Source organism: Lepisosteus oculatus, chromosome 5, assembly GCF_040954835.1.
Source record: "Lepisosteus oculatus isolate fLepOcu1 chromosome 5, fLepOcu1.hap2, whole genome shotgun sequence".
Classification (NCBI taxonomy): domain Eukaryota; kingdom Metazoa; phylum Chordata; class Actinopteri; order Semionotiformes; family Lepisosteidae; genus Lepisosteus; species Lepisosteus oculatus.
Window position 1 is genome coordinate 11914175 of NC_090700.1, and position 21422 is coordinate 11935596.

Consider the following 21422-nt stretch of genomic DNA (forward strand, 5'->3'; position numbering starts at 1 on the left):
AAACAAAACATTGGACTTATTATATGCCAAGGACGCATATAGCTCCACAGCCCTTCCCCCTCTTGGCAGATCAGATCACAACCTTGTCCTGCTTACACCACTATACAAGCCTATTGTCCAGCGTCAACCTGCGACCATGAGGACTGTGAGGAGATGGGCTCAGGAGGCTGTGGAGGATCTACGTGGTGCTTTGGAGGTTACCGACTGGGATGTGCTCTGCGAGCCACGTGGGGACGACATAGACAATATGGTGCTCTGTGTTACTGACTACATTAACTTCTGCGTAGACAACACCATTCCCATAAAAGAAGTACACTGCTTTCCCAATGACAAACCCTGGATCACCAGCGACCTGAAAGCTCTTCTGAATGACAAGAAGAGAGCCTTTAGGAGAGCGGACTGGGAAGAGGGAACTAAAGCAGAAGTTAAGAGAGAGCAAGGATGCCTACAGGAGGAAGGTAGAGGACAAACTGCAAAGGAATAGGGTGAGGGATGTATGGAGCAGCATGAGAGAGATCACTGGCTTGAAACTGGCTGTGGGCGTAACAGAGGGGAACCTGGAGATGACTAACGAGTTGAACCAGTTTTTTAACAGGTTTGATTCAGGGCCCTCTGTTGCTCAACAACCATCCCCCCATTGCCACATGCTCCCTAAGCCCATCCCCCCACAATCATAGCCGCCTACAGCTGCAACCAACAACAGCTACTCACCCCACCCCATCCCTAACACCTACCACTCTCCAACACCTCCCTCATTAACACCTGCAGCACTGACAGTGCTATGAGCACCATCCCCCAGGCCAGGCCGACCATCACGGCTGACCAGGTGAAAAGGGAATTGAGAAGGCTTTACCAGGGTAAGGCCACAGGCCCAGATAACGTCTGTCCCAGAGTGAGCGGGGTGCTCCAGTAACTGTTCAACCTGACCCTGCGCTTGCAGAGAGTCCATGTGCTCTGGAAGACATCATGCCTGGTCCTGGTATCAAAGAGAGGGTGCCAATGACTACAGACCAGTTGTGCCTACTTCTCATGTCATGAAGACACTGGAGAGGCTGGTCTTCTCCCATCTGAGACCCCTGGTCAGTTAATCACTGGAAACCTACAGTTGGCCTTACAGCCCAGTATTGGTGTGGAAGATGCAATCATCTACATGTTGCAAAGGGCCTACTCACACCTGGACAAGGCTGGCAACACAGTGAGGATTACATTTTTTGACTTCTCCAGTGCCTTCAATACTATCCAGCCCTTACTGCTAGGGAGGAAGCTGGAGGTGATGCAAGTGGGTGCCTCCATGATCTCATGGATCACTGACTATTTGAGAGACAGACCATGGTTTGTGAGTCTTCAGAACTGTGTGTCTGAACAGGTAGTAAGTAACACAGGGGCTCCTCAGGGGACAATTCTTTCTCCATTCCTCTTCACCCTCTATACTTTGGACTTTAAATACAACACAAAGTCATGCCACCTGCAGAAGTTCTCAGACGGCTCTGCAATTGTGGGATGTGTCAAGGGTGGGCAGGATGAAGAGTACAGAGGACTGGTCCGCAGCTTTGTGGAGTGGTTTGGGGAGAACCACCTGCAATCGAATGTGGCAAAGACGAAGGAGCTGGTGATAGATTTCAGGAGGAAAAGGATCCAACCTACTCCTGTCTACATCCATGGGAGTGGCGTGGAGATAGTGGGAGTGCACCTGGGAGTGTACATCGACGATAGACTGGAATGGTCTAAGAACACAGAGGCCATCTACAAGAAGGGTCAGAGCCAACTTTACTTCTTGAAGAGGCTCAGGTCCTTCAATCTGTGTAGTAAGATGCTACATATGATCTATCAGTTGGTTGTGGCAAGCACCATTTTCTACGCGGTGGTATGCTGGGGCTCTGAGATTAGAGCAGGGGATGCTAACGGGCTGAAGAAGCTCATCAGAAGAGCAAGCTCTGTCATTGGATCTGACCTGGACCCCCTGGAGGTAGTGGCTGAGAGCAGAATGGTGTCCAAACTAGAGGCCATCATGGACAATGTCTTTCATCCCCTCTATGAAATGCTTGTGAGAATGAAGAGCACGTTCAGCAATAGGCTGATCCAACCATGGTGCGACAGGGAGCACTACAGAAGGTCATTCTTGCCATCTGCCAGAAGACTGTACAACGCATCCACTTTGTGTCTGGGCAGGGGCAACATTGACATCGACCTGTTTTTGGACTAAACAGTAAACTCTCTGCTTACATCTGGCTTATATATATATATGAACAAGTAATAGGTTTATTCCATGCTGAAAAAAAGAAGAAAGAGAACACAACGTTTCGGCCGTGGAGCCTTCTTCAGGTGTGAGAGAGACAAGGCAGTAGGCAAAGGTAAAGTAGCGGGAGAACAAAGGTTGGGAGGGAGGAGGAGTGAGAGGCGGGAGCAGGGGACAGAAAGTGAGGCCAATCAAGAGGTGTGAAGTCAGAATGGGTGCAGAGAGGTGTGAAATGAAACTTCCAATGAATGAAGAAAATTTAAAAGAACAGTAGTCTGTCATTAAGGGAAGGGAGAATGTGTGATCCTAGCTGCAGAATAATTTTAGTTTCGGTGGTCTTTCTGATGTATGAGTTCGGAAAACCGTCTTTGAGAACACAGACGAAGAGATTAGAGTGGTCGTGGCCGTCAGAGGTGAAATGAGAAACAATGGGCTTGGAGAGATCTTTAATCTTCACAGCCCTGACGTGTTCTCTGAAGTGGTCTCCGAGTCTCCTTCCTGTTTCTCCAATGTAGATGGCTGGGCATTTACTGCAAGAGATACAGTAAATAAGGTTGCTGGGGGTACAAGATGCTGTCTGGGTGATCCGGTATTGTCCTGAGGGGCCTTGAATGAGTGTGGTGGTGGCTGTGTACTTGCAGGTGATACAGCGAGCTCTGTTGCAAGGGAAAGTGCCTGGTGTGGATGGTTGTTGAGGGCGGTCAAGGGAGCTGTGAACAAGGAGGTTACGCAGATTAGGTGGTCGGCGATATGAGATGATAGGGCGATCAGAAAAGAGGGCCCCAATGGAGGGATCATGCTGTAGGATGGAAAAGTTCTGGTTAATGGTCCTGATGATAGGAAGTGTGTTAGGGTGGTAAGGAAGCACCAAAGGAATGCAGTTGTTACGGCGGGAGTTCCTGATCGGGTTGATGGTCCGGGGAGTGTTTTTGGCTCAGGCAAGGGCCCTGTCAATCACACTGCTGGGGTATCCTCTGTTGATGAAAAATTAGTACATTTAGAGTACAGACAGAATGTTTCTGTTTTCAGCCCACCTATTCTGGGTTCAACAAGCCATTTTGCACTGGTTTAAAACAATAATTTGAACACAGACTGCTTTCCAGTAAAGAGGAACAGCCTGCTTGACTAGCTTCACTGTCGGGTGTACTGGAATGTGTCCATTTCAAAGAATGTTGTCATGTTAGTCTCAGTCACATAATTACTTGAACAACTGGTATACCCACATACAAGACACATTTGGAATGCTTCAGAGAAGTTGCTGCGTTGTACATCAGGAATATTTTATTTCTATATCTTATTGTGACTATGTTTACAACAATGGATACCGTATTCTGAATACCTAGTGTTAGAAAACTAGTGCGTATGGAAACCCAGTTAGAGATTCTTCAAGTCCAGTTTATCAAAACACAATTCTGAAATTTACTACAAGCAATAATAAAAAATATATCTTCAATGTTCAGCTGAACTCTAATTGGTAGCTGGAGGAACTGCACCATTTGAATAATGATTACAACTATTGTTTCCTCTCTCATTCAGATTTTAATCCAATTTTTTTAAATCCTTATCATTAACAGAAAAATCTTGTTTAAAGAAAGAGAAGTTATTTCTGTACTTTTTATTTTCAGTATTATAAAGTGTTAGATATTTGTGCCAGGCTTCTGTGTAAACAGTAGGCTGGTGAGGCATGAGCACATGAAAATCACAAAGGACCTCTGAACCCACCAAACAACAACCCAATATCACCTACCACTATGAGTCCCTTTAACCCTAACTCTAACCCCTTTGGAAAATGTGACTCTCAGCCCTTCACCAATTAACTAATAATGCAATCAATGCACCACTCGTAAACTTACACATACTGTATACAGACATTAGAGGCCTTAAGAACCTCTTGTGACAGATCAGCTGAAACTACAGTACTATTCTTACTACAGCTGGTCTGCTACAACATTGTTCAATCAAAATACTGGAACCTTCAAAACATTTTTTATGAACTAGTAGTGACCTACTGTATGTAGACATAAACGTGATGTATTATCTTTGTCTTCCATAAAGAAGTGTGCATTATTGGTGTATTCTAACTCAAGCAGAGCCCTCTTTACTGATGATGGGAGAATGTTGACAATTGTGAAGAATGCTCTCTTCTGTTAATTCATTCAGTGTCACATCTTTCAGTGTGATGCTGCTCTTTTCCTTGACATTAAATATATCCCACTTTTCCTTTAGGAGCCCTTTGTTAAACAGAAAGGATGCCAGGTGGGAAACTATCACAATACTGAAAAAGGAGATCAGCATGGAGACGGTTTTGAAGGGGAAATACTGCACATAGACACCATCCACAAGCCTGCAGCCAGGGAAGTGAATTACAGGGGCAATGTTCAAGATGGGTTCCCCAGCTAGGCACCTCAGCGTCAGTCCCAACACAAATCCCACGCAGGCACCATAACCATTTGACTTGGGAACAAAGAGAATGCAGAGAAGCTGGGCACAAACCACAGTATACATCATATCTCCGCTGAGCAGCCAAAACACAAAGACAGAGTTGGTTGTCATTGCCAGACTCATTCCAATTGACCCAAAAAGAAGAACTGAAAACTTCACCACCCACATTATTTCGTTTTCAGATGCCTGTAAAGGGGAGGAGAAGATATTTTTAGCATGAGATCAACAATAATTTACAATACTTAAATGGAACACTTTTATGAATTAAACAAGTTATATGTCAGCAACAGAATAGGACATCATTGGAATGGTGTGAATATTTTACTAGGCACTGCATCTCTAGATGGAGTGTTTTAAGTTACTACAGTAATTTTATAAAATGTTACTTGCTAAATCCGATCTATTTAACTGTTCCTCACTTTTTTTCTCAAGATGTTCTTGTAGATGTTTCGTGCAAACAGGGAGGCAGAGGAAAGCAAGGCCGAGTCTATGGATGACATCACTGCTGCAGCAATAGCCCCAATGCCTGCGATGGAAATGTAGGAAGGACAGAGATGCTGCAGGGTAATGGGCAAAATCATACCAGCTTGTTTGCGGTCATATGGCGTGGGCAAACCATAACTGGTCTGGTTCCAGTCTGAAACAGCAAAAGAGTGATACCGTAAGAAACTCTCATTGTCTTCAAGAAGAACCTGACTTTATGGAACAGCAATTCACACTATTGACTCCATCAACATGTCTAGTTTTATTACCCTGAGATCATGCCATTAGCTAAAAGTGTCATTCAGCCTATATAAGGTTTTCATAATCAATTATTATTAAAATGTCTAACCTTAATTATAAGATACAAGTTTATTTTCTTCAGAAAGGAAATTAAGTTATAATGTTCTAATTAATTTGTATCAAGACGAAACAAGCAACTGGTAAAAGAGGCAACAAAGGATTCCTGACCTGTTGAAGCTGCTACGGCCCCAATAATCACAGAAGGAATGCCCAAGACAAAGCAGAAGATTGATCCAACATAGCATGTGACCTGTGCCTGAGTGGTAGAAGCTACTGCCAAGATCCTTTGATAAAAGGCTTGGTAACATATTCCTCCCAAAGTCTGGAAAAGAATTGAAACTGTCAGCGATTGAGTAACTATATTAATGGGCTTGGAAAAACAAGCTAAACTTTGCACTGACAAGGTAAACATCTTATTTTACAGGTAACAAAATCAAGACAATCAAGAATTCTCACACCAATAGAGTATATAATCACTTGGAATGGATGATTCATCTGTCTATCTGACATTACCACGAGCAAAACATCATCCAGCCATCTCCCCAATTCTGTCGGCTCAATTTTCCCTATCCAGGGAGACTGGTAGAGTTCATTCACTGCTGTGTATGCAATGTCAGTAGATGCTGGGCTCAGAAGAGTAAATGGGACACAAAGCCACTGGAATTGGTAAGAAGAAACAAGTTCAACAAAGCAGAGACTTAAGATGACACCAAAACATACAATACATTTTTTAAATTACTTGTTATTACCCTGTGTAGTTAGATTTACTAAGATCATTTGTCCAGAAGGACTGATTACAGTACATTAGCATATGCTTCTAAAACAGATCACTATCACTGCTCATTCTAGGATTACCACTACATAGAGACTGCTTGTGTCACTGGTGCATCTGAGTAAACTTCAATTTATCATCATACAGTATAACATGACCCACTGATTGCAGGGAGGACAGAAAGTGTTTTTTAAATGATAAAATTCATACCTTAATTAGAATTGTACTTCTCTTACATTCACAATATGCAAGTACAATCACCCTAATGTGATAGTTCAAGGCAGTGACTCGTGTGCCTACAAACCTATGGGCTGTGCTTACTATTGTCTGGTACTCTAAAGTTTTACTGTGTGTACTTTTTCAGATAATCCAAAATAATGTCAGATGAGCCTTTACTTACCAGACTAAAAAGCATGAAGATGAGCTGGATTACATCAGTGTATGCTACAGAGTATAGGCCTCCCAGTAGAGTGTATGATATACCTACACCAGCTGAGATGATGACAGAGTAATAAGATGATATATCCAATATAACACTCATGGTTCCTCCTAGAATAGATTTAATTAAAAATATGAGATGTTATAATAAACAGCAAATTGACACATATTATAGCATTTTTATAAACCATGTTTCTTAACAGTATTACAGTCAGCAATAGAAAATATAGTTGTCTAACTCTGATCCTTATAATACAGTTATATGGAAAAGGACAGTCGTGCTTATGTGTGAGGTTAATGAGATGTATTTTTCACTCTTTGAGACTTCAAAATCAAGACTTTGGGTGTGACTGTGGTAACAAGGGTTCAAAGGCAGAGGCAACATGCAAAACAACTCCCCATTGCAGGGGTATCTGTAGAGGTCTGTGACCTCTTGCAATACGAAATCCAGGGAGCCAGGACTTCTTATGGAATTCCTGCCTTTACTCTTGCAGCTCATGTTTCGCTAAAGCTTCAGTCACCAGAAACACTGCACAGAACTAGCTGACTGGCTAAAACACACAGCAGCAGCAACAGTCTTCTGAAATGAAGCAGAGCCAATAGTGTCCCATCTCCACTAGTGCATTTTGAGGTGCTGTTCATCTGGAATATCTGTGAATATTTTAGTGGTGAAAACTAATTTTTACCTTTCAATTTCAACATAAAACAAAAACAAAGAACCCTTTGAGGGTTACCATATAGTAATGTGAGATTTGCTGTACTCGAAAGAGATAGTAATAAAGACAGTAATGAAATAATTAATCATGATGTTGTTAAAGGGCACATGTTAATGCCTCCCTGAGATGATTCTTTAAATTGCAAATAGTAGACAATAATGCTCTTTGTGCTGTTATCAAAATTACTTCACAAGAAACTCTTAATGAGCCCATGCCTCTGCTTCAAAAGTTTTTCGGCTGGTCTTTGCAAAGATCCTCCATAATACTGTATATGGTTATAAAGGTGCATTACATTGCAACACTTTACTTTCAAATCTAAGTTGAGTTTCTTAAGCCCAGATATTCACTCAAGAAGAGCTGTATTGGGACTAAATTGTCAATTAAGAACAGTAATTCCACTTGAATACAAGTTCAGTGTCTGTCTTGTGCAGTTTCAATCAATTCCTACGACTCTAACTGAGGGAATCCCTAATAAAATCCGAGACACATTGTAACCTGAAGTCACCTATTGAATACAATGGGATTACATTTTAAGACTTGCCATTAAACAGCTTTGCGGTGTCACAAATGGTTAAAAAACTAATAGGACATGACCTTTATTATTTTTTTCATTCTAGCAATTAACTACTGCACTCAAGTTCAAAAGAATGCTTTTAATTATTTGAAGAAAGCTGGGCAACAGAGAAAAATGTGTATTAAAAGAAAGTGCTCTGTAAAGAATTCAGACATTTCATGAGAATTATATTGAGGTTAAGTACTGTTTCATTGTCATTATTTCTGTCATTGCTTAGCAATTGTGTAGGTAAGCATGTTGCAATACCTCTCTTATACAGATTAAGAAAACACATATAGTGGCATATTGCTTTAGCCAACCTGGTACAGGAGACTATAATGTTAAAATTATTTAAACGTACCCACCTAAAGCAGCCAGAACACAGGCGACCCAGAATATGTCTGCCAGCAATGCAGGAATAAAGAGTATACTTGTCAGTTTGTTCCCGTACTTTAGTTGGAATGGGTCCATCATAGTGACATAATTCTTTCCTCTCATTGGTTTGGTAAAGAAAATTCCACCTGGATAAGATACATTCATAGTTTATATTACAAGCAGATATTTCTAGTTGTACATTGTATTAGCATGACCTGTGGTTTGCAGGACTAGAAAGACTTAGATTGTATAATAACCCATATGTTGACTAATTTATGAATAAAGGTTACTGGCTCATTTATAGAGACCTCAAGATCTGTCATTTTTTAAGCTGGGTGAAGAAACGTTTATTCTTTATAGCTAAAAGAAATTAAGTATTAATAATAAGTATTTGCAAGCTCATTTTGCAAGCAATTAACCTATTGTCATCTGAAAGTTTCTTTTCTAACAGTGTACGGAACATCAAAGAAAATGTATCATTTATAACTGCAACAAACTCTCAAAATGTTCAGGAAAATAACATATCATCAACAGGGTTCTTCCAATAGTGGATCTACTGTGGAAGTCACAGGCTTCTACTGTGCATTGCCACCACTGGAAAGAATCCAAGCTGTATATCAGTGATACTACAGGTTACGGATGCTGTGTTGCAGAATTCTATTCCATTCCTCATAGTTTCTGGACAAGAATGTGCCTGGTTTCTTCTGGTCTCTGAGCCCTAGGTGCCACACAATATCCTAGTTCATCCCATAGATGTTCAACTGGGCCCAAGTCCAGAAAGAAGGGCATCACATTCTTATGTTGCAAAAAAAGCCATTATTAAATTAACAGCAGGAGGACAAGTTTTGCAATACTGCCTGAGGTTGAACCCACAGGTAGTGAGGCACCATACAGACAGGGGGCCATCACTCCTAGCATGTGGAGTCCAGACAAGATTCTTCTGCCCAGACCATCACACTTGAACCACCCTATCAATCTTGGTGTAATGAGTTATGATCTTCCAGAATGTGGACTATTATTGATGACCTGTGATTAGACACAATGCTTTACCAGGTAAGACATTGCTGATTGTGAGCATTTCAGACAACAAGCATCAGTGCTCTGGATCAATTTCCAACAATCATATGATGTATTTTTCTAAAAGCTTGTATGCATACAGCACATAAAATGATACGTTTCATTTGATGTTAAGTATCAGTCACAGCTTTCCTTCTTTTTGGTATTGTCAATTCACTCTTCCCCTAACTCAGTTGTCATTTCCATTTAAGACCATTAATTCTTTTTTTTTTCCATTTGAATGTTGAATCGTATTTTTCGTACGACATTTTATGTCATTAAGTGAACAATTATTTCTCACCCACTATCAAACTCAGGGAGTATCCAACCACCCCAACAGACCAAGCCAGGCCCTGTGATGGGAGATAGACAATCTCAGCTGTCCCCAGGATGAAGCCGCCTCCAACCCATGTTGCTAAAACAGACAAACAAAAACACATTTAAATACAGTACTCATGTTTGATTTTAATAAGATAATTGTTGCATCAGCTCAATCAGGGAGTTTGATTGGGGGCAGTCTGGACAGCAATTCTAATTCTCATCTATTACTGATAATAAATGTAACATAGTACCAAGTCTGTAAATCTTACCAGTCATTGTGAAAATGCTAACACAAACATTCAAGTTTCGGCCACCAACCATGGTGACTTCGCTTTTATTTCCTGTGCATTTCTTCTCTTCTCTCTTGGACTTTCTTGAAGCCCAGATGCCAGTGGCCAGAATCACCACATAAAATATGATCACAGACACCAAACCAGGGATATTGACACCCATCACTACACAGTGGAGCTCTGTAAATGTAGAAAGACTGCTGTTAATTTACAAGCCTCATTTGGCTACATGGATGGCTGAGGTAATTATCAATTTGATGTCACTGACTTTCACATCCAAGACCTTTAAAACTATATATACAGTATATAAATTGAATACAGTATGTCCTACTAAAAAGTACTATGCACTGAAACATACTTATGCAAATAAAACTTGATGAAGGATAAAAACTAAAGTATACATTTTCATGTAGGGAAACAATATATGTCACTGAAATGATTTCCCCCCTTGTTATGAATGTGTCACACCCTCTGCAGCCAGAGGGCGCTCCTTCTCTGTCCTGTCCCTAGTTTCCGGTCTGCTGTCCTTCCTGTCCCTCTCTTTCCCTTGGGCTATATATTTCCGGGTCTTGCACTCTGTCCTCGCTCAGCATTGATGTTCGGATGTCCTGAGACCCGCCTAGCACCAGGGCGCCCCACGTCCGCTCCCTGAGGGCATAGGTTTCTATACGGCATTCCTGAACTCTTTGCACTAATGAGCCCGCCTTTTTCCCATCTCGCCGCTACGCACACGGGTCTTTTTCCGCTCTCCTGCTCCCCACGGTTAGTCCCTTTGGACGTCCGTGACAGAATGAAGGTTCCATCAAAAATAAAACTGTCATACCAAAAGACTGCTCTGCTCCCATGTTTATGAAAATGAATGTATTATGAAGTAAAGCATTTGCTAGGATTGTTAGGTCATTTAAAATTTGTGGTCTCTTATTCAATAAGAAAAACAATAATACCCAAACCTTTTTGTCAGTATCCATTACTGGTTTGTTCTAAACAATAAAAATATATATCTTATCTCATTTGATGGTATAACTCCTTTCACAGGATATGAAAATAGTCAAAAGTCTTACCAAATATCCGGTGGTCTTTATTTAAAAAGAAATGCAACCGCACAATACCTTGAGCTTTTCGGTAAGTATTCTTACTTCTGTTTCAGCTTTGGCAGGGCGTAAGGAGGTTTATTATATTTAGCAGAAGTTGCTCCTTGAAAACACAATGAGCATTAGCAAATGATCCAAACTTTTCCTCTTACAATGAAAGATTATTTTTTCTAACAGTCAGCATTACTCAGCTCTTGAAAAGCTATAGTATAATTAAGTACTTCTTTTGGCTCAGGGGACTGCATTACTACAGCAACTGGGTCAAAGGTTGTAAGCTTTTGGTTTTTACCGTCTTGCATTTATGAATTAAAGTCATATTGGCTTCTTAAGTCCTCTTACTGCACAATGTTCATTTCAAAACCTCAAACTCTCCTATCAGAACTTTTCATTGAAGTACAAGCCATGACCTGAGTGTCTGGATATTTTTCTATGCTTATAATGAAAGAACCACCAAATTGTTTACAATAATAAACAAATAAGAAATTACAAATGTGTATAACAGCTAGGTGAGACATCTTTCCTGAGCCATGCTCACTGCTCTCCAATTACACATAACCTTTTCTTTCTATTCTTTATTAGATAAAATAATCTGAGCTGGGTGTAAGACTATTGCATTAACCTCTCCACTACAAGTGAATGTCTTCTAAAGTATTTATTCAAATATTACAAGGATCCAATTAATTTTCAGTAAGTTCCCTATCATCAGAAAACATCTGTTTTATGTAGCCAAACGCATGTAAATTCATTACTCACACACAGAACAATAAAATGTGCTACATTTTCAGAAATACTTCTAGAAAACAAAAAGAACTTCATTAAGAAAGCAACACATCTCTTAAAACATAAGCAAAATGCTATACTGTACGTTGCATAGGCCACAAACTATTTTCTGTTCATGGATTTCCTCTGATCTGTTTTGCACAGAGTATTTCTAACCTTAGATATAGTATGGGAGAACAAGTAATAGGTTTATTCCATGATGAAAATAGAAAAGAGAAAACACGTTTTGGCTGTGAAGCCCTCACACCCAAAGAAGGCATCACAGCTGAAACGTTGTGTTTTCTCTCTTCTCAGTATGGAATAAACCTATTACTTGTTCCTTTGCAAACTACGCATGCTGACACAGCTACAGGTACCCACCTTAGATATAGTATATCACATAACCAGTGAATCTTTAAACTCTGAGTTAATCCGACATACAGTACACTTACAATCAGTGCCAGATGAGATGTTTTCTCATGAAGTTGGGAAACAGAAAACAGTAAATCCAAGTGTTCTTTACTCTCACATACTGTACTCTGCTTAATCCATCTAGTGCCCATACATTTTCAGCTAATATTAAATTCTTTTATGGTAGAAGACGGTGCAATAATACTGAATGGAGGTTGGAGAGAAATGAACTTCTAACAGAGACCCCTGCTGGTTTCCTAATCTGGATTTAACGGAATTAAAAACACAATCAAAATTCAGTTCATAGAAAAGGAATTTATGGATGCCAAAAAAAAAAGAAAGACAGTGAAAGAAACTCAACATGATAGACACTAGGAAGCATTAAAAACACCACAAATGAGTATTTTAACCAGTAGTATTTCTTACATTTTTTATTTCTCTCAGTACATTTGTTTTCCGAAAAATTCACATTTTATTACATCGAATAGGAAAACCAAATGTATGCTAGAAATACTGTGTTGTTCCAGAGTCCTACACCATCAAACACCAACAAAAAAAAAAAAAAAATTTGGATAACACATTTTAAAAGAAACAACGTCACGACAAGATTTAGAATGGTGAGAATTTAGGAAATACACATTTTGATCATCTAGATGGGACTGCTGCAAGAAACTGAACTTCATACATCCTGCTATTAAAGGTTGGTTTATGAATACATTAACAACCACAACAGAACACTCAATAGTTAAGTAATTACCATAATCCATAGGGTTTTTGTTTAATGTAGACTGAAGATATAAATCATGTCAGTCTTAAAGTACTGTATATACTGACATTACATGCTATTGGTTCCAACCCTCATTAGTTGCATTCCTAATAGTTCTCAGTATATATATATTGTACAAGTCTTCTAGGATTCCTTTTCAACAGGTGAGTCCTCATTAACTGCTAGTGTATCATCTAAACACGTTTCCTCATAGTGTGATCTTCTGAGAATTTTATCATTGTGCTTTTTGACTTGAAATACATCCCACCTTTCTGGCAGAAGACCTCTGTTGAACAGCAATGATGCCAGGAAGGAGCCAAGCATGATGGTGATTAAAGAAAGCAGCACTGCCAGGGTTCTGAATGGAAAATATTGGACATAGACCCCGTCAATGAGTCTACAGTGAGGGAAATGAATCACTGGGGGGATGCCGAGTACAGGCTCCCCTCCTAATAACCTTAGCACTGCGCCCACAACAAAGCCTGCAGCAGCACCATAACTATTAGTACTGGGGAAATACAGAACACAGATGAGCTGAGAGAAAAGCACATCTCCACTTATCAGCCAGAATCCATAGACCGTGTCCGCTGTGACGGCGAGGCCTGTTCCGCACAACCCAACGACGAGCACAGAAACTCTCACCACCCACACCACTTCGTTGTCAGAAGCCTGGAGGTATAACATTGAAATAAGAAAACAAATGAGTAAAATAATCATGTGTGACACCAATACAAACTGTCCTTATGTTTATCGCAGGTAACAAGGCTCACCGTTTTTCTCAAGATGTTCTTGTAGATGTTTCGTGCGAACAGGGAGGCAGAAGACAACATGGCAGAGTCCACTGAAGACATCACCGCTGCTGCGATGGCACCGATACCAGCGATGGAGATGAAGGGTGGACAGAGGTGCTGCAGCGAGATGGGGAGAATCTTAGCGGCTTCACCTCTCTCAAATGGTGTGGGTAAGCCATAGCTCGTCTGGTTCCAGTCTGAAACAGAGCAGTTGTCACGGAATCTATACATGAAATAGGAGGATCCTTATGTGTGATCGGAATCCTACAGGGCACAGAGTAGCAAAGGGACAATCCAAAAGACAAAATCCAAAGGCTGGGTCGATGAGGGAGGCAGAGAGTCCGGTAATGAGAGATATTCAAAACAATAGAAAGGCAAAATCCAGAAGGCAAGGTCAAGAAGCAGAAGCAGAAGCAGAAGCAGAAGCAGAAGATTCATAACAGGAGATCAATCAAAAGGTTTGGAAACACACACTGGAGAATACTAAGAAAGGCTTCTCAATAGTGAGCATGGGAAGGTGTGCGAAGGGGGTTTAAATACTGAAAGGAAAGGGGTGTGATTGGATGATTGGTTAGGGAGTGAGAATTTGAGGAATCTGATGCATGTGAGAATGTGCTGGGTTCAATCAGGGATGAGATTGGGAAGCAGAGGTTCCGGGAATGTAACGTCATTTGCGAGGGAGAGTGTGGGGCGTGACAGTACCCCCCCCCTCTAGGATTGGCTCCTGACGACCCCAGAGAGCGAGTACGAACAAAGTCATCAATGAGGCTGCGATCCAAAATATCTTTCTCACAGACCCAGGAACGTTCCTCAAGACCATAGCCCTCCCAGTCGACTAGAAATTGTCGGCGACCTCGGAGCCAGTGGGCATCCAAGATCTTATTGACCGTGTAGGAAGGTAGACCGTCAATGAGTCGTGGTGGGGGTGGAGGTGACCGAGGCCGGGAGAGGGGGGATCTGTGGTAGGGTTTCAGGAGAGAGACATGGAAGGAGAGGTGCACCCTGAGAGTTGGAGGAAGAGCAAGACGATAGGTTACAGGGGTGAGCTGGGAGAGGATGCGAAAAGGTCCAATAAAACGGGGCCCCAACTTATGTGAAGGCTGTCTAAGGGGTAAGTTTCTAGTAGACAGCCAGACAAACTGTCCTCGTCGTAGTCTGGGCACAGGTCGTCGATGACGGTCAGCAGTGGTCTTCAGCCCCGTTTTCCTGCATGACGTTTCCCTAGTGTTTCCCCACTCCGTCGGACTGTGTCGTCTGCATAGGGTCCGGAAAGAACTGTTCATTACAGAATGCAGAGCCTACACCTGGACCCCGCGGACAGCACCCTGGCAGCCCGGACTCCATCGGTTTTTTTTTCTCTCCCTTTTTTTTCTTAGGGCTTCGGAGCCGCCCTGAAAAGGAGGGGCGTACTGTCACGATATTAGTTCCCCCTCCTTAAGGGTGCTCCAGCCTTATCACTCAAGACTTTATTCTATACACCTGCTGTCTTCTGTTTGTTGTTTTCAGTTATTACATGTTTCTACTGAAGACCTGTTGTCATTAAATATAAGATCTGAGGCTGCAGGTGCCTCCTGTTCAGGAAGTGTATGCAAAACAGAGTTGAAAAGGGTTTATCTCCCTGCTGTGGGCTCACTATTCTGTCACAGAACCTATACGTGGAATAGGAGGATCCTTATGCATGACCGGAATCCCACAGGGCACAGAGTAGCAAAGGGACAATCCAAAAGACAAAATCCAAAGGCTGGGTCGATAAGGGAGGCAGAGAGTCCGGTAACAAGAGATATTCAAAACAATACAAAGGCAAAATCCAGAAGGCGAGGTCAAGAAGCAGAAGCAGAAGCTTCATAACAGGAGATCAATCAAAAGGTTTGGAAACACACACTGGAGAATACTAAGAAAGGCTTCTCAATAGTGAGCATGGGAAGGTGTGCGAAGGGGGTTTAAATACTGAAAGGAAAGGGGTGTGATTGGATGATTGGTTAGGGAGTGAGAATTTGAGGAATCTGATGCATGTGAGAATGTGCTGGGTTCAATCAGGGATGAGATTGGGAAGCAGAGGTTCCGGGAATGTAACGTCATTTGCGAGGGAGAGTGTGGGGCGTGACAGCCGTAAAATGAGGCCAGAGGTAATTCTACAATGAGTTCTAACATATCAAAAACATTGCTGCAGTACATAAAACATAATACTAAAGACGAATTGTGTTTATTCACAATACTGTAGTTCAAATGTATTGACCATTCATTTAACTAGTACGGAAGGCTTGTATAATAGTGCTTATAACATCACTGTTGATAGAGGAGCAACTATACATCCTGGAACATCTAAGGTGTAACATTAGTTTTAGTCATTAGTACTCATGCTGAAATCATGACTTTCAAATGTACCTGATTACAAAGCAGTACTGTTTACAATGACACAATAAGTAATTCAGGATTATAAATGGTTCCATTTGCTATTGATATAGTATACTTTCACTTTCACAGAACCTTTCACAAATTGTAGATTATTTCCTTACTTGAAATTATGAATAAAATTCCCTAGAAACTGCATTGCTAGGCTTATTAATAGATGAGAGCATTTGAGTAGGTCTCCGTTTACTTAAAGCAACCCAGCATTAAAATCTAAAGGAGTTGAAATCCCAAACAAATACGGGAATGGAATTAAAATTAAAAATGCAGGTGTGTAACACACCCGTTGACACTGCTGTGGCTCCAATAAGCACAGAGGGGACAGCCAAGATGACAGAAAAGATGGCTGCAGCAAAGCAAGTAATTTGGGCTTGGCAGGGAGATGCAGCAGACAGCACTCTCTGGTAGAACGATTGATAGCAAACTCCTCCTAGAGCCTGAAGTTAATATGAAATATTAAAAAGACAACAAAACAGGTCAGCATGCCCTCTTCAATGTTGTGGAAACTGTTTCCAAACTATAGCATAATATTTTGTCTGAAACAAGCAGAAGATTACTACATAACTAGAAAAACTGGTTTTACAACACACCATTTCCTAATATTAATAGGGAAAATAATTAAAAGGAAGATACAAAGCCTTCTTTACAGGACATTATTTAAATTTACAACGGTCAATGGCATTTATGACTAATATTGACATAGACGCTTTGGTAGGTGAGTTTCTCATGGCATAAAACTTACAAAAATCAGAAGATCATCTATCTATTTGCCCGCATCACTCAGCTCTAGTTTCCCAATCCAGGGAGCTTGAAACAGTTCATGAACGGCTGTGAATCTGATATCTGTGGATGCTGGATTCCTCATTACAAATGGGATACAAAGCCCCTGTGATTAAAAGAGCACAAACCTTTGAAGGAATCAGCATCTTTAATTTATGTTTTTATTTTTGTTGATTTAATAATCATAGTGATATATTAGTAGTTTTGTTTGCTAGAAGTAATGTATGCTGCAGTGCATTTATTATCCTACAAAATTATTTTAAACATTCTTTTTTTTGTAAAATGCAAAATACAAGTACATTTTTTCTTAGTGTTGCACAGATACTGAATTAATAATGTACAAAGTCCATATTACATACTGTACATAAAAGTTACTGTGGCACAGTTAGAAGCAGAGTTTATTTTGCTGTGCTCAATGCATTCTGGAAAACAGCATGACTGTCCAGCCTTGTTCTTGTGTCTTACCTAGCTCATTTGGATTTTAGTAGTTAACCACTTTGAGGATCTTATTCATCTGTTGCTTAATACAGATTGGCTCCACCAATGTTTCTTCAGCATGTAGCTTCTTTCAGATTTCCACAATTCCATGTATCAAAGTTAGCTACAGTAGACCTCTAACAGACTCTTTAGACTTTGGTTATTTTCTCTTGGCTTTCCTAACACAGCACCTTGCTCACAGTGTGTCACTAGAGACACAAGTCACTAGATGGTGCCAAGAAACCATGGTTTCCAAAATTACCCTGCATATCTACAACATCATCAGCTGTTGAAACAAGTAAACAGGGGCTGACAGCAGCCACAGTAAAGCCAGAATTGTCAGGATTTAGATCTTTTCTGGTCAAATCTAAAACACAAAGTATTAAACCATTAAAAAGTATTATAAAGTATTAAACTGTCTGAGTGGAAGTTTGAAATACTGAATCTGAATTCAATGGAATTCTGCCTAAGAGTGCTGGAGGCTTGTGCCACTTGTGCTTGAGACACTTGCTTACCTATGTAAGCAATCAAAGTCATGTCACAACTTTTCAACTGGTAGTTCAGTCTCATTCCTGTAGTACTAGGTAGTTTTTAGACAATTTCATTGGATCTGAGAATCTACCAAAATGGTATGTCTGAAATAAAGGTAAGAGGTAAAAGCACAAATTCAAACTACTGAACTGGTACTTTGACCAAATAATACTTGATGTTGCTTTTTGTAGTAAGAAACTACTTAATCTTTATTATTGATATCCCTTTGTGTCACTCTGGACTTGTGGTATTCATGGAGATGGACAGCAGTTTCTCTGTGGCTAGCAGAGCCTTGCAGCACTGGGTCCCTAGGTTCAATTCTGGACCTGGGGTGCTATCTGCATGGAGTTCGAATGTTCTCCCTGGTTCACATACTGTAGCTTTCCTCCCACAGTCCGAGGACATACAGGTTGGTTAACTGGCTTCTGAAAGGAATTGGCCCTGTTGCTAGTGTGTGTGTGTGTGTGTGTGTGTGTGTGTGTGTGTGTGTGTGTGTGTGTGTGTGTGTGTGTGTGTGTGTGTGCGTGTGTGTGCGTGCGCCCTGCAATAAACTGGCATCCCTTTTGGCCATTATTTGCCAAGATGGGCTCTTGCTCTCCTGTGACCCTGAATGTGATGTAGCAGTTAGACAATGGGTGGATAGATGGATAAATGGAAGACTGTGGTACCATATAAAAGCTTAATCACTGTATAAAAACACACAAAGGCAATTTGATAACCTGTCATTAAAGACGGAAACTCTGGGCTCCTCTAGTGAATTCTACATAACTTTGATCCATCATACTCATTGCGTTGTTTGTAGAAATAGTATAAATATGCAAAAGCAAAGCATTAATAAATCATTTGCATTTCCTAAATAAAAGTGTCTTTGGACTAGAACTGCACCACATGTATATAAAACATTATAAGAGAAAAATAGTGTTCACTTACTAGACTGATCAGCATGGCAGAAGCTGAATTACATCTGTGTAAGCTACCGAGTACAGGCCTCCCAACAGTGTATATACTATGGCCACTAAAACCGAGATTAGGATTGAGTGAACGGAAGACATGTCCAGTATAACACTCATTGTTGCTCCTGTAACACATTATTAAAACAAAATGCTCATGACACACACAAGTACTGTAAACATCTCCTTCCTGGAGGCTGAAGAACTGGAAAACTTGTAAAGACGGAACGGATGTTGGTCCTCAGGTTTACATACATTTTTCATATGAAAAAATGTTCATTGTAATTTCTTCTCACATAAAATAAGCTGCCTCTGGCAAACAGCCTTCTGGGTATTCTGACTACACTATGTGCAAAACTGCATTGTTGAAGCCAAAGAAAAAGACATTGTCCTCATTTTGTTAAGACGGTGACAATTATTTTGATTTCTCATTCTTGCAGAATAACAACCCTTTTATAGGCTTTTTCATCGAACTGCTTTGAAATACTGCTCTTTAACAATTGTGTTGACGACTAGTGTCTTACATTGTTGAAAAGGAGAACGTAAGAGACAGCTGAATGGAAATCACATATGTTCTGATTCATAACTGTATTTTACATGTTATGAAGTGGTTTTAGTTGAATTTTTAATATTATATATAAAAATAACACACTATTTTGTTTATAAAGAGAAGTTGTGCTTTTACTTACCTAAAGCGCTTAGAACGCAAGCCACCCATAATATATCTCCAATGAAAGCAGGTATTAGAAGAAAACTTGTGAGTGTGTTTCCATATTTTTGTTGAAATGGATCCATCATTGTCACATACTGTTTGGATCTCATTGGCTTGGCAAAGAAAATCCCACCTAATTTGAAAAAGTGGTACTGAAATGTTTTATGGTGTAATGCCATTCAGGTAATGTGACAATCTCTTTCACTTTATCACCCAAATTGCGTAAGGTATTTCTCTGAGAGTATACAGTAGTACAAGGTGTCCAACCCTGGTCCTTAAGAGCCACCATCCAGTAAGTCTTATAGATCACTGTTAAATCATCAATTTGTGAAGACTTGGTATACATGTGAGTTTTGATCAATTTTGAAAATTAATTCAGTAAATGAATAGGTTCTGTTAAGTCAGGTTGTCCTTGAACAGAACAGGGTTTTAGTAGTTACATATCAAATTACCTTTACACTAATTCGCCAAACAATTGCCTGCTTCAATCCAATAAATGATTGACAGATTTAGGGTTTATAAAATCTGATCGATTGTGATCTCTAGGATAACTGATGGCCCTGATATAGAGCCATCAAGCAGCTGTCTTCTCCACTAATGGGACATTTACTCACCAACAACAAAGTTGATCACATATGCCAGAGGTCCCAGTGCCCAGATCAAGCCCTGTGTAGGAACATAAACTGCTTCTGCTGTCCCCAAGATATAGCCTCCTCCAACCCACGTGGCTGAAAACATACAAAAAATACTGCTGCTAATTGGTAAACTTCATTCACTGAGGAAACATTTTGGGCCCTTGTAGGAGAAGAACAGAATCTTCCTCAAATTCTCCTACTTAGAATGTGTTCCAGTGTGTTACAGGCATATGAACACATCTGGGCATCTTACCAGTCATGGTAAAAATCCCAATGAAAACATTAATATTGCGACCTCCAACCATAGTGACTTCACTCCTGTTCCCTGTGCACTTCTTTTCTTCCTTTCTGGACTTTCTAGAAGCCCACATTCCAGTAACAAGGATGACTATGTAAAACACAGTGACAGCTATCAGGCCAGGGATATTGACAGCCATCTTATCCTGCAGATTCCTGAGAAATGCACAAAAGAAAACAAAAAATATATAAACAGCACAGTTTGTCATACAGATCCTCAAGAAGTGTGAAAAAACAATGCAGGTATTGTATATTTCCTTCATAATGTAACTACCTGATTTTTTTCCAGTATGTTTCCATGAGAGAAAGGTGTTATAATTCATTTTTTTTAATAGTGGGGTGTTAGTTCCTTCCATATATTATTTTTTTCATTTATATTTGACCTACTGTAGTGGTGAATAGCTGTCTGTTAGACCAAATCCACTAGATGGCGCTGCCCCTGCATCCCGGTGTCTCTTAGTTCCTGCCAGTTAATTTCACCATTCTGCGCATGGGTAGTAGGGACTAGGAAGTAGTGAGTTGCAGTTAAGAAAACCGAAATTGCTGCAGAGTTGTAACGGTAAATACTGTATTGTTTTGCTATTTACACCCTAAATGAGGTGTAATGATACCCTCAAATCAAAAGTATTAATGAGTGTAAAGGGGGGTATTTAATAGGAGTAATACAAGAGTAGCAAGATAGATATTAGATTTTAACCGAGTGGACTGAGGCTGTAGCCAGTTTCTAGACATCTACTCGGGCAAGGAATATCTGTTCACTCATTTGTAAGTAATGTGTTTCACACGTTCCTTGTGTTTTATTCTCCTTTATTCTTTACAGAGACTTATGTT

General features: G+C 40.4%; 1 protein-coding gene and 1 pseudogene across 5 annotated transcripts; both read right to left on the bottom strand.

Annotated features, from left to right (window-relative positions):
* Positions 1 to 3533: 3533 nt before the first annotated feature.
* LOC138239182 (high-affinity choline transporter 1-like) lies at positions 3534 to 12462 on the bottom strand. 5 transcript variants are annotated; one of them, XM_069190104.1, is made up of 10 exons: positions 12285 to 12462; positions 11092 to 11176; positions 9962 to 10162; positions 9673 to 9786; positions 8306 to 8461; positions 6634 to 6782; positions 5918 to 6118; positions 5630 to 5783; positions 5098 to 5315; positions 3534 to 4864 (listed from the first exon to the last, which is right to left on the bottom strand). In XM_069190104.1, exons 3-10 carry the CDS (start codon positions 10143 to 10145, stop codon positions 4319 to 4321), a joined length of 1722 nt encoding a protein of 573 aa, XP_069046205.1. In that variant the 5' UTR covers positions 10146 to 10162; positions 11092 to 11176; positions 12285 to 12462; the 3' UTR covers positions 3534 to 4318. The 5 variants fall into 5 exon arrangements, with proteins under 5 accessions (XP_069046205.1, XP_069046206.1, XP_069046209.1 ...); XM_069190105.1 differs by having other exon boundaries at positions 11044 to 11176; XM_069190108.1 differs by having other exon boundaries at positions 5975 to 6118; positions 12285 to 12461.
* Positions 12463 to 12832: 370 nt separating this feature from the next.
* Positions 12833 to 20731, bottom strand: LOC138239115 (high-affinity choline transporter 1-like; annotated as a pseudogene).
* Positions 20732 to 21422: the final 691 nt, after the last annotated feature.